Source organism: Crocuta crocuta, unplaced genomic scaffold (assembly GCF_008692635.1).
Source record: "Crocuta crocuta isolate KB4526 unplaced genomic scaffold, BGI_CrCroc_1.0 scaffold125, whole genome shotgun sequence".
NCBI classification, from domain to species: domain Eukaryota; kingdom Metazoa; phylum Chordata; class Mammalia; order Carnivora; family Hyaenidae; genus Crocuta; species Crocuta crocuta.
The window spans coordinates 7,524,314-7,550,201 of record NW_027531143.1 but is presented as its reverse complement, the minus strand read 5'-3'; the positions used below and the strand labels follow the sequence as shown (position 1 = coordinate 7,550,201).

The following is a 25,888-nucleotide window of genomic DNA, read 5'->3' as shown; positions in this document are numbered from 1 at the left end:
TCTCAAACTTTTTGTCTCAGAACCCCTTTGGCACTCTTAAAAATCGTTGAGAACCCCAAAAAGCTTCTGTTTATTTAAATCATATCAATATGCACCATGTACAAATTAAAATTGAGAACAAACCAAATATGTATTTATCTAAAAATAATTAACTCACTATATGATAATAAACACTCTATGAAAATGACTGTATTTTCCAAAACAAAAAAGTTAGCAAAAAAAGTGTCATTTTTTACACGCTTTGTAAATCTCTTTTATGTTTGGCTTAATAGGAAATAACTCAGTTTATACCCACTTCCGCATTTAAACCAGTAGTGCCAGACTATTTTGGTTGAGATACATGAAGAAAATATGGCCTCAATCATGTATGTGGTTGGAAATGAAAGGACTATTTAAGAGCTTTTACAGATAACTATGGATATTCATCTTTGATGTTACACCAAATACTGAGGAGTTTTACGTTTCTTAAAGGTTGGTTGTAATGTGTAATCTGAAATCATATCAATAGGCTATATATACTCTATCACATTAAAATCTATTGGTCTATCTCTCACTTTGAATAGATTTTTTACCCACGCATGACTTTGTAACATCATGCATTTTATTGGTCATTTGGAATATATTGGTTCACTGATTTGTGCATATCTTCCAAAAGTTGACACATTTCATTATACAGTATCAAAAAATCACCTTTGTTAAAATCACTCATAATCTCATCACAAAAGCCTTCAAATACTGGCACTGGTAAGCTGTCCAGCTTCTACAGTGGTGAGTAGAAGTTTTACAAAATTCTGATTTTCACTGAATGGGGACTTCCTTTCACCCCTGCCCCCTGCATCCTCTGTCACTGATGGCAATGCAGGGGGTAGAAGCAGGGGTTCAGGGAGTCATGTGCGATGAGGCCCTCTTCTTGATGCATACTTCCCAGGGCTAGACCATCTTCCTGTTACCTTTTTTAAATCTGTGGGTCCTGAAAGTTAGCTTACTTTTCCTTTCCCACCATTAGTTAGCAAGAACAACCTTATCAGGAACTCTGAATATATTTGGAGTGTACTTACAGAGGCAATCCAAGGAGTGCCTTGTGGAGGTTCTTGTATTCATTTGTGCAGGATGGAAGTTATCAACCCACCATAGGATGGCTCCTAAGGCAGCGTCTTGCGAGATCGAAAGTTTGTACTATTTGTTGCTTCTGACAGAGGATTTTTTCTTTTCTGACCCACGGTGAAAAAGAATGTCTTCTCACATCCTTGCTTCTTCTCCCAAAGCAATCAGCAAAGCTTTTCAATTCTTCTGAAGTTTCCTTATTTTTTTCTTTCTGTAGCAACCAGATGAAATAGAAATAAAAGATACCTTTTCTTTATCTCTTTACACTTGAATAGGGATGATAAGGTCTTAGAGAATGATGGTCTACGCCTTCAGAAAAACTGAAAAATTGCTAAGCTTCCTTTAGGAAAAATAACAAATGTTGGCAGCTTTCCTGGAATTTCCATCACATAAGTCAGGAGGGCCTCTGGGAGAGAGAGAGGTAAGGATATGGAAGAACAGTCTGAGGAACCGAAGATGTGTTTGTGAGATCAGCATTAACACTAGTGACATGGGCAGACACTGCAGAATTGGATTATACTCTTATGTATTTTTTTCTATGTCACTCTTACTTACTAGATTGATACCAAGGTGAAAGAGTGGAGATTAGGGATAAAAGACCCCTCAGCAAGTGATCAGGTTCCTAAAGTTTCCACCATGTGCCAGTACACTCCCAGGAGATGTTATTTAATTTAGTTTCCCTACAATTATCCCTCTGTTGGTTAAGCATCCAACTCTTGATTTTGGCTCAGGTCATGATCCCAGGGTCATGGGATCTAGCCCCACATTGGGCTCCCTGCTGAGCATGGAGCCTGCTTAAGATTCCCTCTCTCTCTGTCCCTCTGCCCCTCTACCCTGCTCACATGTGCTCTCACTCTCTCAAAACAAAACAAAACAGAAAACACTGCTGAAGAAGAATGTTATATCCCTCAACCCTATTAATTTCTATTAAACAAGGCAGAGGCTTTGTTTCAGGCCACAAATTTATAGTTCACTTATAATGATATTTTATTATTATAAACAATATTTTATTATTTTAAAAATGAATGCATTCATTGACAGGAAGACTGAATGGTAAAAATCATTGTGGAAAACTAATATGTTTATTTTGTTTTCTATCTTAGTCCTTGCACAAATTTGGAATGAGATTCAACAGATCTATCTAACTGATAGGCAACATATCAGTTTAGGGACCTGTAATGATACCTTGTCAGAACAAAATGACTTTACTTTTCTTTCAGGCAACTACCAAAGAAAGTGATTTTCAAAGTGTAATATCAGGACCAGGAGCATCCACATCTCCAGAAACATAGTTAGAAACGCAGATGCTGAGGTTAGCCTGGACCCTCTGAATCAGAGGCTCTGGGGTGGGACTTAGAAATCTGTGTTCTAGTAAGCCCTCCAGGTGATCCTGATGCATACCCACGTTGTACACCCACTGGTCTTGACCCATTATTATCTTATAATTCCTTTCAGCAGACTATTTAAAGGTTTGTTTCTCCTGTGACTATGGCAAGCTGCCCTAAGTGGAAACTCACTCAACCTCTATCTGTGTCTTCATGTAGGAAGATGTAGGTGTCCAAAAAGGTACCAAAAGAACTATTCTCATGAATATTAAAAAAAAAAATACCCTAGCAATGATGGCAAAGCTCATATTGATGCAATCATCATCTTTAAGTAAATAAAAGAGGGATAATGACTGATAGAAGATCATGCTTATTTCTTGCTAAAGTTAGCTAAGAACCTAACACTGTGGTGTGCCCAGGTAGCTTTTGGACTTTCAGTTTATTTGTTTATTGTTCACATTAATATTTTGATACTGATTAGCTTCATTGCCCAGAAATGGCTGATTTTTAAATCTCAGCAGTAAGACATTAACGTCTCTTTGCAATGTGATATATAGATTGAATCTTGGAACTGAAAAAACATTAGCAGAAAATTAATGAAATCTGAATAAAGCCCAAAGTTTAGTTAAGAGTCATGTGCCACTGTGGGTTCTTAGTTTTGAAAAATGTATTATGGAAAGGTAAAATATTAAGATTAGGTAAAACCGAATGAGGGTGTATAGGAATGCTCTACATTATTTTTGCAATATTTCCATACATCTATAATTATTCCCCAAAAAATTTGTTAAAAAAAAATCCCAACACCCCTGCCTGATCCTTCACTTAACAAAGCTGTTGAAGTACGACCAGATAAAAGAAATTAAAGAACTGCTCTATACCAACCCAGGCTGCCCATTTGTTAGGCGGAGTAACATTATTTAATTTGTTTTCTTGGGATGCCAGCAAAGGGATGACTACTAACAATCACCAAACACATTTGCTGAATATATAGGACAGGCAATTAAAGCAGGAAACGTGCTTCCTTTACTCTTCATTCCTTGAACTTTTATGTATAGTTTCTACTTGAGTACTTTGTACTAGGTGATATGTTGTTTTAATGATAATCCTCAAATCATTTCATGGATGACTGTTCCCATCCACCCCCACCCACCCCCGGAGCACTTAATGCAGTGCGCTGCAGGAAGTAGGCATTCAGAGCTTAGATTTCTCTGACTAACTGACTGACTCAATGTGCTACCTGTAATTATATTTTAAAATTTAATCAGGGCAGTTCTAGGAACTCAAGGGGATAAAGTCAAAATCAACGATTCAAGTTAGGTTTGCATAAATTGTCTAGAATGAATAGACTTCATCAAAACTTGTCAAAATGCAGAATTTGTCAGTGGAAACCAGAATATCAAAAATTTAAATCATCCGTACGAAATACACTCAAGACTGAAGGTGAATAGTTCGTGTGAAGTTAACATTTCTAAAATAAATTTGGGGATGAACAGAAAGTTACCAGGGTTACTTCTTCCATGCTTTCTGATTTAGTGTATTTTGTTTTATAAGGTAATCAAGGATCACAAATATTATCTTGCTCTAACTGTTGATATGCCTTGGAAAATTCTGAAAAATGCCTGAAAAAAATTCTGAAAAATAGAAGGAACCATTTCTCTCTCTGATATTCATCAGTGGTATCTCTGTAAATGAAAGCCAAAGATACTTTAAAATATCAAGAATTATGACATATCCAACATTACAGATTCTCAAAATGTTTCCAATATGTCATTTCAGACCTAAGATTCTTATAAATACACACAAGGCAGGAATTATCACCATGTTTCCAATGGGAAAATGGAAATTCAAAGAGATGAAAAACAGCACCCAGAGTAAACTACAACTTAGAATTCTTAGGTCATTGTTCTTTCAACTAATCATATGTCATCCCCTTAGATCCATATTACTTAAATTATTAAATGAACACAAGCCTACACATCTGCATATAACTGCACACTCTTTTCTTGACTCTGCAGTGAGTGTTCAGGGACAAAGCACTTGATAAAGTACAGTGTGGGCCCTTTAAAAGAATCAGATGCATGCAGATTGAAGTACTGAATGTAAGAGTCATCTTTATTTTTCATTGAACTATTTCAACCCATTTTTTCTTGCACCTCTGGTAGAACTTGATAGTTTTAGTACAATGAGGGGTCCCTGGGTGGCTCAGTTAGTTAAGTGTCTAACTCTTGATTTCAGCTCAGGTCATGATCTTACTGTTTGTGAGTTCGAATCCCGTGTCAGGCTCTGTGCTGACCTTGTGGAGACTGCTTCAGATACTCTTGTCTCCCTCTCTCTCTGCTCCTCCCCCACTTGCTCTTTCTCAAAAATAAATANTGCTATTGCTGGATCATAGGGGAGTTCTATTGTTATTTTCCTGAGGAACCTCCACACTGTTTTCCAGAGGGGCTGCACCAGTTTGCATTCCCACTAAATACACATTTTAAAAAACAAAAAATAATTTCAGCACAAGGAACGTAAGCCAAAAAGATATACATTTGATATATTGTTTCCCATATATTTAATTAAACTGGGGAGAATTACTTCAGGGATTCCCTATTATAGAAAGTGGGAAAGAATTATCTTTATAATCCACTGAGGTGATGTAATAAATTGAAAATTATTTGGTTGACACAATTAAAATTTTCTTGGTCAGAGGCCAAGAGAATTATTGATTTTTCTTCCAGGTTTCTTTCTCAGGAATAAAAAAAAATTCAGGAATATGACTTTACATGGTTTAATATTTGAGCTGCTAAAAGGAGGTTAACCATTTGAACAGTTAGGAGACTATGCCTTCTAGCCTTATACAAAATGAGGACGCATCTAATGTACTTGTAATAGCTGATGAAAGACATGCCCTGCAAGGGTTTCTGTACAGTTCTGTGATGTGGGAAGGGCCACTTTTGATACCTTATGTTAGCAATATACTCCACAGCCTCATGATGTTGGAGTCCCCTCACTGTTGTTAAGGGTGCTAAGAGTAAATTAGCAAATCCATTGCCTTAGTAGATGTCCAATCTAGCAATGAGATACTTGTATCTTTTTCTTGAAGGGGGTTCTTATCTTTATAATTAATTTGATTGGATTTCCTAACTTGGCTTGTTGGAGGGGAAGAGACACATCATTTGCCCCCAGGGACTCCCTTCATGGTCCTCATGTGTGTGTCTGTGTGTGTGTGTGTGTGCGCGCGCGCACGTCTCATTAACCCAATGGTTATCTTAATGCCTGCTATCTTCAGCTTTGGAGCTTTGGTAGCAATTCTGAAAATACAAAAATAGTTTACTACCCTAAAACATTGCATATGAGATAAGGGAGAAGTAAGTCAAGGATTCTTCCTCATAGAAAACAAAGGGATGGTGAGACAGTGAAAATTCAAGGACCAGGTAGTCAGGGTAGAGGGGAGGCCCTGGCTTTGATTTTGCATATTTCAAGTGTGAGGTACTTTTTGAATATCTAATGGGATAAAAAGTAGGTAGTTGGACATATGGCCAGGTGCTCCAAGAAGTCTGAGCCAGAAGTAGAAATTTGGGAGTCATTTGGTATATAGATAATAATTGAGGACATCAATATACATGTAACGAACCAGAGAAGATATAGCATGATAAGAACAGCAGGTCTAGGACTGGTCTTGAAAAACTCCAACAGATGAAGGCTAAATAGAGGAGGACACGTTGGCAAAAGAGTCTGAGGAAGAATAGTAGAAGGAAAAAAAGGAGTAGGTGGCAGAATAGAACACATGATGTAAGAGTATTTCATAAAGGAGGGTGTCATCACCATGTTGAATGCTGCTGAGAGATCAGGTAAGGTGAGAACTAAAATATCCATTGGGTTTAACAACCTAGAGGCCATTGGTGACTTAGTGACAGCCATTTCAGGGGAGTGGAAATGGAAGTTATATTGAAGTAGGTCTAAAAAGCAGTGCATAGTGAGAAAAGGAAGACAGAGTACACAAATCCTTTCTCATTTTGTTTGTTTGTTTGTTTGTTTGTTTGTTTGTTTTGTAGAGGGGAGGACAGTAACCGGTGGTAGTTGGGGGAGGAGGTAGGGTCGAGGGAGGATGTTTCAGAGGTGAGAAGACTGAGTATGTCTGAAAGCTAAGGGAAGGATCCAGTACAGAGGGCATTAGAAATTTAATACATGAGAGAAGGCAGTTGGGGTGGTATCCAGAGCACAGGAAGAGGACCAACTTTAGAAAAAAGAAAAGTGTGAAAGGGTTAGTGCAATTTTACATAGGTTTCTGTTTGGGAAATTGGGTTTCTGACCTGCTGATGTAGTAGAGGTTATAGGGTTAGATTTTAGTTAACTGAAAACAGAGAATATTCATTATTATTGGTTTACCACTGTCAGTGGAAGTCTTTAGACTCCAAATCCCATTTGACTTAAGGCATTTTCCAAGGTAACATGTCTCACTCCCCCTTCAAAACATCATCAAATATTGTTCCAAACATACTGAAATAGCACAGTTATTTTTCCATAGCCAGTAATTTCATTTCACTCATTAATATACATCCTAACAAAGCTAAACCCTAAGACATTAGGGAGAAGGAAAATATATTTCAGTGATTTTGGAATTCTTAAGGCTTAATTATCATTAAGATCACTAAGCTTTGACCCTGGACCTTAGAGCAAGTGCTTACTTTCATGAGTATAAAAATACTCATATTTTTATTGTCCTTCATCAATTTGTAATAAAAGCTACAGAGGTAAGTTGAGATTTTCAAGCACCTTCCCATAGAAACAAAGTGACCATGTGAAAACTCCTAAGCAAACTTATAATATTTCTCACTAAATAACTTTTACTGAGTGACCAATATGCTTAGAAAACCAGGAAAACCAATTTTATCTAACAGTACCTTCAGTTGGACTTATAGACTTAGGGATGAGTAGACAAATTTCCCTTTAATGAAAGTCAGTTTTGGAGTAAATGAGTAGAAACTCTCTGATACATGACTGATTAGTAAACCTTGTAACTCTGATCCTAGGAAATGAGACTGACTGAAAATGTAAATACTGACTCATGAATTAACTGGATTCATTCATTGGTTCTAGTTCCCCATGTTAAGCGGGGCAAAAATTATTTTTCAGAAAGTTTGAGACCTATTCCTGCCTTCCTTCCAAACTAAAAGGTGCCCCTCCCTTTTTTTGGGCCACTCAAATTAAGTAATCCCTTTGGACTTATATGTTAATATTTTCCAATGTAAGTTCTTATGTGAGAAAGCATATTCAACCATCCCTGGGTGGATTTGATTTGTGTTGATTCTTTTTGTCCCCGCTTATTTATCAATTCCTTAAGGGGACTCTCAATTATAGTGGTTTTGAATTGTTTCTTATGTCCTGATAGTTACTTCACCAAGAACCTGAATCCTACCGTGATGGAGCAAACTCAAATTTACATGCATTCTGTTATAATACTTCTCATTTACTATATTATTTTAATGGCCAAAAAATTATGGTAGGAAATACATCTTATTGCAATAATAATGGCAGCTAACACTTCCTTAGCAATTTTCACATGCCAAGCAATGTTCTATGTGCTTTACATCTATGACTCATTTAATTTCCTCAGCAATTCCATGTGTTTGATACTATTGTGAGCTTCATTTTTATTTGAGGCACAGATAGGTATTTAAGGCACAGAAAGGTTAAGTATTTTACTGAGAATCATTCAGCCAGAACCTGGATCCACACACAGGCACTCTGGCTCCTGCACCCATATTCTTAGGGGCTATGCTATAAAATGATCCACTATATAAAACCAAGTGCTTCATTAATAATTACAAATATAGTAGGGCCACCCGGATGGCCTGTCAGTTAAGAAGCCTCCAATTCTTGATTCGAGCCCCGTGTCTGCTTGGGATTCTCTCTGCTCTCCCTTGCTCTCTCTCTTTCTCAAAATAAATAAATAGACTTAAAAAGATGATGATATTTTAGAGTGTAAACTTTACTACTATATATCTGAAATGAAGATAAATTAATATTATAAAAGTAATATCAGCAACTAGAGTAGGTAGAAAGTGGTGCACTGTGCTTGCAAGGGAACATGGACATTAAGGAAGAATGACTATTTGGGGATTCTAATGAAAACCTTATGTCCTACCTAGACTGCTTTTCTCTCCCCACTGATGGTCTGCATACCCCTAGTAGAGAATTAGTGCTTTACTTGATATGCTACATGACCCCCTGCTAATGCCTTCTGTGTATGATTCCAAGCAGGGTGGGGCCCTTGGTGAATATTGGTATCTGGTTGGAAAATTCAATATTTATTTATTTTTGAGAGAAAGAGGCAGAGTGTGAGTGGGAAAGAAGCAGAAAGAAAGGGAGACACAGAATCTGAAGCAGGCTCCAGGCTCTGAGCTGTTAGCACAGAGCCTGACATGGGGCTTGAACTCACAAGCTGTGAGATCATGCCCTGAAGCCGAAGTCGGACGCCCAACCAACTGAGCCACCCAGGTGCCCCTTGTTGGAAAATTCATTAGTTCATTCAACAACCATCTATTCAGAACCTCCTCCCACCAAAACCTCATAGATCTGTAGGAGAGAGAAACATATACACAAATAATTACAACACAACAGAACAAATTGAAAAATAGAGGCAAGTGCAAGATACATAGAGGGGGTACCAAAATGAAGAAGGGGAGGGAGGATGATAGGAATAAGAAGGTATCTGGGAGGCATTCCCAAAAAGGAAGTGTTATAATTGGGTGAGTGATACTCTAGGCAGACAAGGAATAGGGAAGGCCATTCTGAGCAGAGGGTGTGGCACATATAAAGACTCATAGATACGAAATAGGATAATGTGTTCAAGGAAATGTAAATCCCATAGTATTATGAGGACAGAAATTTCAGGGAAGGAAGGGAATTAAAGATGAAGCTGGAGGAAATGGCAGGTCTAGAAGAACATGAAGGAATTTGGAACTTTACTGAAAGAACAGAGAGTCAATAAACAGTTGTAAGCAGGGAAGTGACATGATGTATTTAATGCTCAGTCAAATTGAGCTCCAACTCTTCCAGTTGATTATCACACATGAATAATGTATTAAAAAGGAATCAAGCAATAATGTATTAAAAAGGATTTTTGTATAACTAAAGTGAACACCTGTAGTGGGCATATACTGTTTATGCCTGCCCAGCATCCATTCTTCCCTTCTTTCACTTTTTGTAATAACACCTCAACTTTTCTTTGGTGGGGGCTCAGCATGGTGGGTTAATCCTCCCACAATCCCTACAATCTCCTACAATGCTCAAACAAGGTTCACGCTCTCCTTAGCTGAAAGTTGAACAAAGGATCCAAGTACGCTTCCTCCTTTTCTCCAGGAATTTAAATTATGTGAGGAGTGACCTAAGGATGAGAAGAGATGAGAGCTGATCTACGTGGCGTCATCACCCTGGAGGAAGCTCATACTTCCTCCTGGTGTTACCCAGGCCACCACATTTACCCAAGTCCTCTCCTTTCTGAAGCTGGGGGCTCTCAGATTGCTTTTGATTTTTTGAACTTTCCTACAACCCTCCAATATATTCCATTTTTGCTTGATGATAACACATTCTTTTTTGCTTAAACCAGGTGCAGTTTTCTTCCAAGTGAAGGACCTTGATTTATACCTAGCCTCTGGGGGGTGATCTGCTTACCTTTCCCTACTGAAAAGAGCTGGGAATTCTGTACTAAAGTTGCTGTATTCCTACCAGTCTAGACACGGCAGGCAACACTTTACTCTGTGGATCTTGCTGCTGAACCAGTATGCTGGTGAGAAGGGGGACTAGGTTCCCTTTGCTCTCAGACCCTGCAGGCTTCCTCCTCTCTCCGTCTCTTCTCCCCTCAACTACCAGTGTGGAGCAAAGGGGATCTCTACTTGTGAAACTTCTTTCCTGTTTATTTCTGGCCAAGATACTTTTTGCATGTTTAGCATAGAGACATTCATCTCCTTCACAAAACCCCTATGTTCTCCTACTAAGATCCTGGAAGACTAATGAAAGATTTTCAGGCCTCTTCTACTTTTGGCTTTACCCCAAAGCTATTCAGAGGTGATAAACACAAAACTTTCTATGTCCTTGAACTGGGAAAAGGATTGGAAGTAGAAGAAAAATGAAAAGACACAGAAGAAGAAAAGAAGTTCATACTTCAAAACACCCCAGTGGTTCAGTAATAAAAGTAGTGGTACCTTTTAAGACATCTTTATTACCATTCTTTTTTTTTTTTAATTATTTTTTAATGTTTTATTTGTTTCTAGGAGAGAGAGAGAGACAGCGTGAGCCGGGGAGGGTCAGAGATAGAGGGAGACACAGACTCTGGAACAGGCTCCAGGGTCTGAGCTGGCAGTCAGCCCAGAGCCTGACGCGGGGCTCGAACCCACGAACCGCGAGATCATGACCTAAGCGAAAGTCAGACGCTTAACCGACTAAGCCACCCAGGCGCCCCATTACCATTCTTTATTGTACTATTTCTTTGTATGTTTTGTTTTACTTAATACTCATGTGTGGATAGTGTACATTTATTACTAGACATATTGGGTTGTTCTCTTGGGTGTATAGTGGCTCTTTTTAGTCAGTATAATGCCAGCAATGATTAAGCCTATGTCCAAAGATGAACAATCTTTACTCATTTTCGATATCATCTGAAAGAGCTCTTGGAAGACAATCTTCCTGTTTGAGTGTTTGAGGCACAGCCTGCCCATCTTAAACTTTGGCTTTCAGGTCACTGGCAAGGTGTAGTCTTAGTCATCTTTTTCATGCATACCTCCTGACATCATCATTCAAAACTTCCTGTATGCATTTATGTACCATCAAATCCAAATGAGGGAATGTATCAAGGGGCAATAAATGACTGTATCTTCTTACATGTCATGACCGGAATTTAAAATGGTAGACTTTCTTTCCTAAGGCTCCATCTCTGCCACATTCTGCAATAATTCTCGCCATCTGTACAGATCATTTCATAGAACCAGCACTCAAGGGAGAAAAACGGTTCCTCCTCGAATCGCGATTACACTCTCATTCTCCCTTCTTGTGGCGTTGCTTTCTTCAACACAGAAGCTCTGAGCCTTGCCATACATACAGGCTGGAGGGGAAGAGGAGGAGAACAGGCACCAAAAGGAGGAAAAGCCAGGAAAGGAAGTTGGAGAGAAGGATGAAAGAAAAGGAGGAACCAGTACGCTTGAAATATTTTGAGTTTTCAAAAGCAAAAGACTAGGATTAGTCAACACAAACACAGAAAGTATCACTTATGCTCCTCTCCTCCTTTTACATCTGTGTCTCCACCACCGCCCATCTCCTCCTCAAGCCTTTCTCACGCAGGACATTCCACTGGATACAGGAACCCTTCACAGAAGTCACAATGGTTTTACACTTGTTCTTTCAGTGTACATATTAGAACTGTTTCTCATCCTTCCTTGGGTTCTTCTAAAGAGAGAACTACTTCTGACTGCTTTTTCATTACCAGGAGTGAATATCCTTGCAAGAGCCTTCCAGGGAGGATGACCCAGGAGGGAATCAAGGTTTGAGCCCACCTCTTACTGTCATTGTCAGGATGGAGCTAGCTTGGACTCTGGACCTTGAAATGTTATTGTCTATTCTTGTTCATATATATATATATGTATATATGAATGTATTTGTGATTTCTTTTCACCTGTATACCCTTAGTATTATTTGAAAAGTTTTGTTTGACTCCTGCCATTTTCTTTGGATATGAATGTCGTTGACTGTAATATAAATGGTACTTCGCTCAAGAGTGATGGCAAAGAAAGTCAAGTCAATTCCTTTTAGTATAGGCTTTCCATCTAAGGAGAGGCTACACTGAGATGAAGGTAGCATTAAATATGCTACAACTGTTATGTGACTGTGGTCTATGGTGTTCTGGTATTTTATTGTTTTTTGTTTAACGTACTGATATAATAATAAATATCTGTTCTCTTTCATCTAGTCACCTTAGAAGGGGATGGTGAGAGGCAGCTTCATCCAATGATGGTATTTCTTTCTTTGGAGATGTGTTTTAATAACCACCTAGGCTTTGATGTCTACGTTTCCATGTTTGTTGCCATTCCTTGATGCTAGAGGTGATCTCCCTCATAACCTTTATCCTCATAACTTTACTTCCCAGAGGCAAAGGACACGCTTCGTGCCTAACTGCATTATGAAACACCTGGGTTTGTCTGACCCATCCCTCCATAGGCTGCACCACCCAGGACACTATGAAAATGAAGTTGCCACTGACTGGAGGTCAGTAGTACTCTGCTGGGTGCAGAAGAGCTTACACCAACATGGAACCCCAAAGGCCAGTCTGTAGAGGGTCATCTCTGAATCTGCTTGAAGTAAGTCTTCAGCCACATTATTACTTATTTTAATGTTGGCATTGGGTTTCTAAAAATTTGATGCTCAGGGATGGAGGGATGGATAAAATAGATGAAGGGGATTAAAATGTGCAATCATTTGTACTTTTTATTTTATTATAAAATAATAAAGACTTAGGAGCACAGTGTGTAGCATAGAGATAAAGTCAATAACATGTAACAACTTTGGGATAGATGGAGCTAGACTCATTATGGTGTTCATTACACAATGTATATGAATATGAAATCACTATGTGGTGCACCTAAAACTAATATAATGTGGTGTGTCAACTATTCTCCAATTTAAAAAGAAATTGATGCTTGTTATAGAAGCAGGAGATGTCTAAATGCAGGACTTCACAGAATGATGGTGATCATTAGTTGGCTCTCGCTTTTTCCTTCGTTGATATTTTGACTCACTGCCATGGGAGAAATGCTTCTCAGGAATTAGCTCCATTTTATTTTGTAACAGTATAGCCAATAAGAAAAAGGAGAGTTGAAGGGGAATTGAGATGAAATTTAAGGACTGATTAATAAAAAATATATACACGTTAGGTTTTATGTGGCTCCCTGCTCGTCGTTATACTATAATCAATCTGATTCTCACAGATTACCCCAAATATTATTTATCATTTATTCATTCAACAAATATCTATGAAATCAGGCACTTTGCAAATAAAGAGGGAGAGATTTCAATCAGAATGTAAGCTCCATGAGCACAGGATTTTTGTCTATTTCATTCCTTGCTCTTCCTAGCTGTCAGATCACTACCTGGCACAGAGGAGTCACTTAAATATTTGGTGGTGAATGAATATTAGTGTGCCTTTTTTTTAAAAAAAAAAAAAGAAATTCATTTTGGAGTAAGAGTTATACTAAGCACATTTGACCTGTCACCATAAATAGTGAGCAGAAGGCCCATCAATCAGAAAAACTCTCCAAAGAAGACTTGAAGCATCCAAGTGTCAGAGGTGGCATGTTCTTTTATGTTCAGAGGGGGCAGCTATTTCATGTCCCAGACTAGTTTTGTCTCAGACGTTAATTTCATCTCTATTTACACTCTTTTGGAAGGTAAAAAAGCCTCTGATCTATAAAAACAATGAGTTCATTTTATTTGTTAGCTTTTTTCTACGTTCATTTAGTGCTTCTCTCTAAGGAATTCCAAGGGAATCCTCAGATGGTTGTATTAAACCTGGCAACTCAGCATAGAGGTTGTGAGCTGAGCCAGCCCTTACGGTGGGCACTGTGGACTTCTTCCCAAAGCTCTGTAGGCAGTGCCAAGCAGGCACGCACTTCAGTCCCTGTGTCTTAATTTTGTATTTGCTGTTGCACTATTTCTGTATCATTTCAGGGCCAGTGGTAAAGACAGGGGGAATTGAAGACGGGGATCTGGGATGTGGGTGGAGGACTTGGCTGGCACTCTCTCTGTTACCCACTTTCTTACTTGTCTACCTCACTCAGGACATCTTTTTTCCTCGGTGCTCCTCCAGCAACATAGTCGAGGTGGGGAACAAATGCAGACTTGGCCAAGGGCCCTCCCCATGTAGGAGGGTACTCTCACCTCCCATTTGGAGTCTCAGGAGCTAAGAGTTGAGAGTGACTTTTCCAGGCTACACTGTGTTTACAGCCACAAGACCAGAAGTTCTGTCTGAGGCTTGAGCAATTATACTGCTCTATAAAAAGCACATAACACAGCCTAATACTTTTATGTTATAGTTGAAGTGTTTCATTTTATAAGAACTTTAAGTCCAACACATAAATCTCTCTCAGGTCAGCAAGGCTTTGTATTTTGGCTTTTGTTTTTTTTCTTTTCTCTCTTGTAACTCACCCTGAGTTCATCCAAGGCAAATATGTCTAAACCAGCCAGTTGGTTAGAAAAGACACTGTGGTGTAGTGGGAAGACATAAGACAGTGAATCAGATTTGGGCCTAGTAGCTAACCAGCTGAGTCCAGACCTTGGGCCTCATTTTCTTGGTTTATAAACTAAAGGAATTGTATGAGATGAATGGTAGCAGCATGTTCAGCTCTAATGTTCTGTTTGGGCTCTAGACCTTTAGCCCTGTCTTTCTGTCTTCTTGAATAATGGAAGATAAAGTGTGGGGAAGAACCCTACCATCAGTTCTGTTAATGTTTTTTTTATTTTGTAATGTTTTTTAGTTTTTGAGAGAGAGAGAGACAGAGAGACAGAGCATGAGCAGGGGAGGGGCACAGAGAGAGGGAGACACAGAATCCAAAGCAGGCTCCGGGCTCCGAGCTGTCAGCACACAGCCCAACGCGAGGCTCAAACTCACCAACTGTGAGATCATGACCTGAGCTGAAGTCTGATGTTTTACCAACTGAGCCACGCAGGTGCCACAGTTCTGTGAATGTTAAGTCTGAACTAAACTGAATCTAAACAATCTGCTTAGTGTATACAGGAAGGACCTAAGTGAGAACAGAAAAGTCATGTTACTTGCCTAGGTCACACAACTAATTAATAGCCCAAACCTGACATTTTTATCAATCAAGAATTTTTTTCTCAGAAAAAATTTATCTTTTTCTGGTGGTGGTGGTGGTGGTGGTGGTGGTGGTGGTGGTGTACGGAGAAGGGACAGAAATTTTCGCAAAAAGGTGGAAATCCTGCTTCTGCTAAGATGGCTTTACCTTTTAGGATGTTCCTTGTATATCTCGTGCCAAACTATTAGTGACTGTTGTGCAGAGGTTTTGTTGGTTGCTTAAGGTTAAACGCAAAGAGACTACCCTGTCCTTTAAGAAACTAATACCTTAAGGGGTGCCTGGGGGGCTCAGTTGGTTAAGTGTCTGACTCTTGATTTCGGCTCAGGTCATAATCCCAGAGCTGTGATATCAAGCCCAGACTCTGTGCTGAATAAACGTGGATGGAGTCGGCTCGGGATTCTCTCTCTCTCTCTCTCTCTCTCTTGATCTTTCTTCCTCTGCCACCCTCCCCCCCCTGCAATAAAAAAAATAATAAAAGAAACTAACACCTTAAAAATGTTTTTCCTTCTGGGGCCCCTGGGTGGCTCAGTTGGTTAAGCATCCAACTTTGGCTCAGGTCATGATCTCACGACTCATAAGTCTGAGCCCTGTGTCAGGCTCTGTGCTGACAGCTCAGAGCCTGGAGCCTCCTCGGAATTCTGTCTTCGTCTCTCTCTGCTCCTCCCCCATTCATGCTCTATTTCTCTATCTCTCTTAGATATAAATCAATATGTATATATATTTAAAAAAGAATCAGGAAGCTGAAAGATTCTCTAGGCTCATGCCAATGATACCTCTCTAAAGGGCAGCTGACTTAAAACAACACAACTAGGGACGCCTGGGTGGCTCAGTCCATTAAGCGTCTGACTTCAGCTCAGGTCATGATCTCATAGGTCATGGATTCAAGGCCCACACTGGACTTTTTGCTGGCTGCTCAGAACCTGGAGCCTGCTTCGCACTCTGTGTCTCCCTCTTCCTCTCTCTCTGCCCCTCCTCTGCTCATGCTCTCTCTCTCTCTCAACAATAAACATTAAAAAAAAATTTTTTTTAACATTTTTTCCTTCTGACTTGACTTCTAAAATCATGTTCATTGTTCAAAGAGTAAGAGGTCAGAAAAATCTGTTCAGAGAAGCAAGGACCAGGAGTTCCAGTCCAGCCTCTGCATCGGTTTTAGGAAATCTGATGGATGAGTAGCGTGAACTAGTGTAAAAATGACAGCTCTGTGCCATACAGTTTTCCTGCTCTGGAATGAGTGTTGTCTAAATATGAACTCATCTTGCTCTGGGAGGCTGGCTTTTCCTGACTTCTCTATTGTTGATCAGTGTCACTATTCTCCAAATTACTCACTTTTCAAATCTTAGTCATCTGTGACCCCTCCCCTTTCTATGATAATGTTGAATTAGTCGCTAAACTCCATGGATTCCTTCTTTGCAATGTGTCTTACATTGGTTTTTCTTCTTTATTCCTATTATTTTTCACATGTGCCACATAAAGTCATTTTTTTGTGAGCAGTTAAGCACATAGCTTTGGAGTCTGGCAGAACTGGGTTTGAGTCCTAAACTCTGCCACTTCCTGCCTGTGTGTCATTACTTAATCTCCTTCACTCTTAGTTACCTTCCTTGTAAAATGGGGAACACAATTGAATGGGCCTCAGGGGTTGTTGTGAGAATTAGCTGACAGAATGTGTGTAAAACACTCAGTAGAATGCCTCTCACATAATCACTATTGAACACTTGATAATGATCACTACTTTCTGCCCTCAGGTTAATGCTCTTAAAGTCCAGCTCTGACATTCTCTCTTCCTAACTCCCAAAGAGGTGCCTCGTCACAGGGTGATGAAAAGCTGTCCTTTGCAGCTGGACTGCCCAGGTCTTTATTTACTAGCTCTGTGATCTTGAGAAGTTTCTCACCTCCTCTCTGCCTCAGTTCTCTTACATGTAACATAGGGATAATCATATCTACCTCAAAGGGTTATTATGACGCTTATAGTATTTAATATTAACAGCTCATATTTCAAAGTAGCTGGTACATAATGTTAATATTAATTTTTGATAAACAAAAACCTATACTGATTTTCTTTCATTTGCTATTTCATAAGCATGTTCTGTATTCATTTCTCTGGTGTTACCATTCCTTCTATCCAGAATGCAGCATGGTTTAATGGAAAGGATACTTACAGCCCAGGGAGCATAGATTTCACTTACATGCCAGATTTGACTTAGTAGTCGTAGTTCCTTGGATTACTTGCAAAATATTCTGAGAGTTTGTCTTATTTCAGTGTGCGATTGGCCAGTTGTGTCTCCCACAGGCCCTGAAGGGAGAAGTGGAGGTACATCCTTAGGCTTTGCACAATAAAGAAGTCAGTCATTTGTAAGAATCTCAATGCTTTCACAATAATAATATACAGATTAGGGTGAAAAATAAATTTTCTTAACACCGATGGCTAAAGAAAAGAATTCTCCATGGGTCTTCATAAACAGTGTATTTTTAATTGCTTTGTATACTGGAATTCTTTTCATCTTCATGGCATTCTTTGGGGTAGGTACTATTATGTTCTCAATTCCTTTTTTACAGACGAGGAAGCAAAGGTACAAGGAAGTCAAGTAATTGCATGAGATCATGCAATTCATGAATAGTAGGTCTATGATTTGAAACCTGGACAATCTAGATCTGAAATCTATATCTTTGTCTGTCATACTAAATATTACTCTTGTTTGGGGGGTTACTTTTTAAGTAAATCTAAATTAATTTAAAAAGAAGGTAACTTATGTAGTACTTTCAGAGAATTAATCCTATAAAGGCCCAAGTGGTTTGGTTTGATACAACAATAAAATTGAGAAAATCTTGAGCAATGGATTCAAACCACTCTGTATGGTGGCATAGAGGTTTACATCTGGTGATGGTGAGTGGGTAAGGGGCTCTGAGCTCCCCATTTTAATCAGGGTAGCTTTGCTTTATTTAAAAATTGGGGTTCTGAACATGATTTACTTTGAGGAAAACATTCTTTGCCTTTATTTTTTAAAATTTTTTAAAAATGCTTTACTTATTTCTGAGAGAGAAACAGCATAAGCAGGGGAGGGCCAGAGAGAGAGGGAGACACAGAAACTGAAACAGGCTCCAGGCTCTGAGCTGTCAGCACAGAGCCTGATGCAGGGCTTGAACCCACGAACCGTGAGATCATGACCTGAGCCAAAGTCAGACGCTTAACCAACTGAGCCACCCAGCCCTTCTTTGCCTTTAAAAAAGTGAAAAATCACTGACCTAGAGAAATAAGTGGATAGCATATTTGGGGGCAATTCCTATGAAATATTATTTCTGGTCAGTAAGCTGCCATTGTGAGCTGGGCAGCACCGTGTGCAAAATTAATATATTTGGAAAGAAACTGGAGTCCAAATAATGTTATGGTCAGATACATATTTTTTTTTCTGATACACATTTATTGATGGCCAGTGANCCATTGTGAGCTGGGCAGCACCGTGTGCAAAATTAATATATTTGGAAAGAAACTGGAGTCCAAATAATGTTATGGTCAGATACATATTTTTTTTTTTCTGATACACATTTATTGATGGCCAGTGGCACAAAGGGCAATGAGAATATTCTCTAACAAAATCTGGAGTACCCAGCTTAGACTCACATAATGGTCACTAGAATGTTTCTGTACTCACTAGCTCATTTCTTGAATTCTAGGGATTTATATGTTGAAACGTTATATGTTGAAACGAAGTATTAGGTCTCCATGTAAATATACCCAGTTTCCTTATCTTTATTGTTACTCAGGAGCACATGTTTAAGCTTTCTTATTCATGCATAATAGAGAAAAGTATTATATCTGGCTTCAATGGATTTTGTCTTATTTTGACTGTTCAATTTTTTGCAAAAGTCTGCTTTTTAATACTAAAGTGTGCTCAGGTTATCAGAGATTGGAAGTTTCCTGTAATCTACTATTCTTCAAATTAAAGCACATGTGAAACTTGACTTGGAGCAGAGAACTGAAAAGGAGGAGATAAGCAACAAATGGAAGAGTGTTCTTTGGATTTACTCCTAAGAATCCAGGGAAGGCTGTAGATACGCCCTGCTCCTTTCCAGAACCAACTTGTCGGAAAGCAAGTCATTGGGTCCCCCTGGGTCCTGGATGAGGTCTTTAGGAGTATGCCTAAAAAACGTCACGTCTTCAAATAAGGCAACCAGTATCAGAGGAAGCAGGATTGTGGTACTAGTTATTTAAAACTTTAAGTAGCTTGTTTGGTCTTGGGATATGTTTGTGTTATTCTCCTGTACTGGATTTCCTTCCTAATTATGGTTGGCTTTAGGCGGGTGATACTTATAATCACTTTAGTTTGAGAAGCACCTATCAACTTCGAGTAGGTCAAGCAGGTTTGGGAGAATGCTGATAGCGGCAGAAAGTCAGATTGGTATTAACATTCTATGTAGAAAGTGTAGCAAAATAGTAATCCACATTGGGCACAACTGAGAGTTGGTTTTACAAGCAAAACTCATTACTCTTGTTAATTTGTGACTTTGTTCAGCTGTAACTCGAATATCCATGGCATCCCTTGTCAATTTCTTTATCTCTAAGAGGGGAATTAATAAGACTCTGAGAGAGCACCAGAAGGGAAGTCCTCAGTGCCCACTGCTAGCACTGTCAACAAAGTCCTGGGTAGCAGCAGATTTAATTTAAGAGAAGTAAGACTTCCTGCTGAAATAAATGTACCGCTTGAAACCTTGTAGAATATAAATGCCTGCTTTTGTTTTTATTTCTTTCCATTCAAAGTTACCTTTCAAAGGTGTTCTTAAAAGAATATCTTATAGGAGATCCTGTGGAAGGCAAAATGATGATCTGAAACAAAGTTGTGTTTAGTGAACATTCAAACAAAGCACCTTCCAGTGGGGTTTGATAAGTGCATTTGTGGTGGGTTTCTTGCAACAACTTTCATTTAGAAGGTAATGAGTTTTGGAGAAGTTGAACAAGAAGTCATATAGAAAATTATGCTGATTCTTCCTGTAGTGATTTTGGGTATATGATGATGATTCATAGCCATGACTTAGCTAAGGAAGTAGAATCTTCAGTTTTTCTGAGCAACACTGCCTCCTTGTGTAAGAGAATTACCTTCTAGTCCATTACTTGATATATATTTTTTTTTAGAAAGCATTTTCATTTGAATTAAGTGGCATAAACAACCTAAACCAGGTAGGGCGCCTCATTGAAGAAAATCTCTTTGTACCCATGTTTAACAATTTCCATTTATAAAACCTACCATCTTTTTTTTTTTAAGGTACAGTTTGCCCAATTTGACATTATCTATTTTTGGCTTTTACTCCTAATCCCTCTCATTATGCCTTTAAAGTGTAGAAAGGAAAAGAGAAAGTGGATGAAATACAAAGCAATATTTTTTCTACTTGTTACCTCATCTTTGGATATTTTTGTGGGAAGACAGAAACCCTTGGATAAATGAAAAATATTTGCTAAACAAAAGCTTCAAATTATACAGGTGTTCTAACTTTGTCAAAAGCAGTTGATTCAAAGTAGTAAAGCCTAATGAATTTAAGTTATATATTTTCTTACCTTTTTTTCTATTTATTCTTGGTTCAGGAGATTGGTGCTGTTTGACTTCATGCAATTCTTTTGGTAAATATCTAGCATATCTGTTAGATACCAGGCACTCTTTTAGATGCTGGAATACTGCAGGGAACAGAACAGAGAACTATCATTGCTCTCATACAGTTTATTCTCTTAGTAAGAAAACAGATAAAAAAAAGATGCTGAGGTAGTATATTGATTTTTTAATGATTATTTTTTTTTGAAGGAGATAGAGACAGAGCACTAGCAGAGAGGGGCAGAGAGACACAAAATCTAAAGCAGGCTCCAGGTTCTGAGCTGTCAGCACAGAGCCCAAAGTGGGTTTTGACTCTATGAGCCTTGAGATCATGACCTGAGCCGAAGTCAGATGCTTAACCAACTGAAACACCCAGGGACTCTAAATATATATTATTTTAGATGGTGATTAGTGCTGAGGAGAAAAAATTAAACAGAGAAAGGGGGTCAGGAATGTCCAGAGTGAGAGTAATATAACAGAGTTAAAAAGGAGAGATGTTAGATACTGAGAAGGTGACATTTGAGTGAAGTTGTGGAAAAGCAGAACAAACCACGAGGATATTTGGGAGAAGAATGTTCCATGCACAGGTGACAGCAAGTGCAAAGGTCCTGAGCAGAGTATGTGTGTCTGGCTTATTTAAGGCCAATATGACTGGAGCAGAGTGAGCAAGGCCCAGGGTCATAGGAGATGAGGCCAGATAGGATCTTACAGACTATGTAAGAATTTGAGGTTTCAGGCTGTTGTAAGATTTTAAGCAGAGAAATCAGGTATTCTGATTTCTTTTTTAATGGAATAGAACGAAAGCAGGGAAGGGTGAAAATAGAGTGGATGGCTAGATGGCTGGATTTTTTTTTAAAAAAATTAATGGTTTATTATTTTTGAGAGAGAGAGAGAATGTGAGCAAATGGGGGAGGTGCACAGAGAAAGGGGAGACACAGAATCCAAAGCAGGCTCCAGGCTCTGAGCTGTCAGCACAGAGCCTGACTCAGGGCTTGAACTGACAAGCTGCAAGATCATGACCTGAGCTGAAATCGGATGCTTAACCAACTGAGCCACCCAGGCGCCCCAAAGATTTTGATTTTATAATCATCCCAGCTATATTGGAATATGCACACTCTCACGAACCAAGAATTGTTACCAATGTACAGGGTGCTTGTCATGATCAAGGTTTGTCATTAATAACAGGTTACTACATAATATAAAAGTTGAACACTTACTAAACCAGGGAATCATTTTTAAAAAATATTCAACAGTTGGCTGAGCAGTCATCAAGGAGATTGTTATTTAAACGAATGATTAGATTTGTGAATAGAAATGTAAATATGATTGTAATTGACATTCTGTATTTGAGGAAACTTATCCCATTTTCCAGAATTATGACTTACACAGAAAGAAATTTAGGACATTTAGGAGTAGTTCATTTTCTGAAAGAGTAGTTCCTCCTTGACTGTGTTAATCTAGTCTAAAAATTCCAACTAGGAAGATCTTTTCACAAGAAATGGAATAAAAACTTGCTTTCTTTTCTTTTATGTATAGAAACTCAGCTTTCACACTTGTTCTACTTTATAGCAGAGTCTTTATTTACATTGCCATTGTTTGTGTTTTCCTAGAATTATTTGAAAAGCACTGCATTGCCACAATAGATAATTCAGTTTATTTTTTTGTAATTATTGGAAAACTTTAACATTGTTATTAAAAGTTTGTCCCTGAAAGCCAACAGTATGTGCTAGCATACTGCAGGAAGAGACTTAGCACATTTTTAAATTTACAGAGATCCTTCCCCAACCCTTCCACACAGCAATCATTGATTCTGGGTATTAAAATGTATAATAATAATGATGATGTTCTGCTAACACCAATGTGGGAAAGCTGAGGATTCCCCTCTTGCCCCCTACAAAATTTTAACAGTGACCTCAGCTAAGAAAAGCCTTCAATGATCCCATGACTTAATACTCACAAAAAATTTTTCATTATTTGTTCATTCAACATATATTTATTCAACACCTATTACATGTGAGCTGCTGCATAGGGAATACAGATATACGAGAATCAAAAAAAATAGCCTAATAAATGTATGAATTATCTTCAATCTATACTTTTCTACCAATAATAACTTTACCACTGACCTTAGTCTTCACTGTTCATAAGCGAAAAATGAATCCTTGTCACATAAAATATTACAAATATAGAATGTTACCTTTTCTGTATTGACCCTGGACTTGAGAATCACCGTCTTCTGTCTTCCTCAGGCTTAGAATAGACAAGGATCTAATATCCCTATCTTTCACCTCCCATGCATGCCCAAGGTTCTTAAACACTTATTTCATCTTATCTAATCATAGTTGCTAATTTCCTCTGGTTAGCCAAGCTTATTTGTTTGACACAAACCTAGTACTCAAACCTCTGAGGGATTTCTCTGTCAATTCTAGGAGGGATTACCACCTGTGTCCCCTTAATTATGTTTCCTTGGATACCAGAAAAAAATTCAAGCTTTTTTGCCTAAACTGTGTTTAGAGCCAGTTTTAGCTGAAGCATGGAATTTTCCTAGGTGCTCATAGCCTTGCTCAAGGCCCTTCTCCCTTGCGGGCTCTCTGAGCCCTGGTGACATCTGAGCCTTGGCAGTTTGTGCTCCCCCCATCAAGATCACTTGATAGGTCCCCTTCCTCCCCAGAGCGATCTGAACCTCTCCTAGCTGCCGTTCCTCCTTCAATTCTCCATCTAGAATCTTCTAGGATAGATTATTGAACAAATAAACCCTTGTGGATCTCTTCAAACCACAGCTAATCACAGCATTCCACTTTGGGAGTAGTTGCTCTGTAGATTTATAATCCTGGCCTATTTTTAAAACTAGAAAGAGGGGCACCCAGGTGGCTCAGTTATGCATCTGACTTCGGCTCAGGTCATGATCTCACAGTTTCTGAGTGTGAGCCCCGTGTTGGGCTTTCTGCTTTTAGCACAGAACCTGCTTCAGATCTTCTGTCTCCCTTTCTTTTTGCCCCTCCCCAGCCTGCACTCTCACTCTCAAACATAAAATAAACATAAATAAAATAAAATAAAATAAAATGCCTGGTCCCATCTGCAGCCCATTTCCCTATTGGGTGTTTGACTTTCTTATTAAAAAAATATATAATAATTTACAAAAAAACTAGAAAGAACCTTACAGCTTTTCTATTTTTGTTTGTTTTTAATTAGCATGACCGTTTCTTAAAAGAAACTTTATTTGGAAACCAGCATATAAAAACTAGCGAGCGTAGAGCTGTGCTAGATAGAATGGCAATCTTTCCCCGGCCTCCTCCTCCTCCCCCGCCTCCGCATCCGCAGAGCAGCCAGGGACCACTGAAACACTCTCCCACAAAGACCTCTGAAGCTGGCCTGATAGGCTAGGTGGGGCTTGCCGGAGAGCTTCAGTTCGTACTTTGTCCAGCCTCTAGGAGGTCTGATCTCTGTTCTAATGAAATCGAGGCTGTTACTTACCTGCCCCCAACTTACCTGGAGGGCGAGGTGCCAGCCCCCTGGCGGTCACAGGCTTAACACCTTTCTCCATAGTGAGTGTCAGGAGGCTAGGCTTGATGCAGAAGGGCCCTTGAAACTATTCCAGGAGCCTGCACGCCAGTGCTAAGTTTTCACCCATTACAACATTGCACTCTTAAAAATATTAAGCAAAAATAGAGACTTGTGAAAATGTCCTCCTTTCCAGTGGCTTCGGTGGGAAAGCATTTTCCTGTGAGTTTACAAAGGACACTGAACATTTCACATTCTCATCTCAGCTTTTGACCAGCAAAATCCTGCTGCATTTCCTTTTGTATCAATTATCTTTGTCCTTGGAGGAATCTAAGCTCATTTTCATTACTTTAATGGAAGTGGAGGGATGATTGGCACGAAGCTGATAGTGGTGATGGACTTTTGGAAAGGTCCATGTTAGAGAAGAACAAATTGTTTTATTTGCGTGGCCCACATGACAATTTAGGACAGAGAGAAGATAATCAGGAAGGCTTCATGTAGACAACTTCCTTCAGTTTAGGCTCTGGTTTAAAAATAAGGGGCACCTGGGTGGCTCAGTCGGTTAAGTGTCTGACTTTAACTCGGGATGTGATCTCGTGGTTTGTGGGTTTGAGCTCCAACGCGCGTTGGGCTCTGTGCTGACAGCTCAAATCCTGGAGGCTGCTTCAGGTTCTGTGTCTCCCTCTCTCTCTCTCTGCCCCTCCCCTGCTTGCACTCTGTAGCTCTCTCTCTCTCTCTCAAAAATAAACATTAAAAACATTTTAAAAAATAAACCTTATGGGCTGCCTGGGTGGCTCAGTTGGTTAAGAACCTAACTCCTGATTTCTGCTCAGGCCCTGATCTCAGGGTCTGTGAGTTTGAGCCCTGCATCATGGCTTTGCACTGACAGCAAGGAGCCTGCTTAGGATTCTCTGTCTCCTTCTCTCTGCTCCTCCCAATCTTGTGCATATGCACACACACTCTCTCTAAGTAAATAAATAAACTTAAAAAAAAAATGAAATCTTATGTTAATAGTGAGGGAAGAAGATGAGAATAATGGGAGAGTTCTTTTGTTTTTTTCCTGCTTGTAATTAGATTTTGCCATGCTATTAGACCACACTCTTTAGGCCAGGCAATGGGGTAGAGAAGAAAGCACACCAACTTTCAAGTCCTTTATTCATTTCTTTTTTTGTCATTAATTTGTGCTTTCTCTTCCTTAGCAATTTTTTTAGGCTCCTAAAATGTATTTGGTGTTGTTAGATGCTGGGGACATAACACTAAATTATATAATACAGGGCTTATGGCCTGGGGAACTCTGAATTACATCTTTACCATTTACTCCTGAGAAATCTTGGGCAAATCAATCTCTTTGAGCTTCAGTCGCATCTTTTGTAAAATTGGGGTAACAACAATTAAATGGGAGTTAAATGAGATAATATAGACAAATTACCTCCACAGAGTGCCTGGTACATAGGAGCTTAAAAAATGGGAGCCTATTATAGATTCCTGTCTTTATAATCACTGTAAGCTGATATTTAGGTTCATCTTGCTACAT

General features: G+C 39.0%; 1 protein-coding gene across 1 annotated transcript in view; it reads right to left on the bottom strand.

The window, feature by feature from the left end:
• RPF1 (ribosome production factor 1 homolog) overlaps positions 1–24,397 on the bottom strand; it is a 51,952-nt gene extending 27,555 nt beyond the window's left edge. The window contains exon 1 of the mRNA XM_077771142.1: positions 24,343–24,397. Coding sequence (XP_077627268.1) covers positions 24,343–24,397 — 55 coding nt within the window. The remainder of the gene's footprint in view (positions 1–24,342) is intronic.
• Between the last annotated feature and the right edge of the window lie 1,491 nt (positions 24,398–25,888).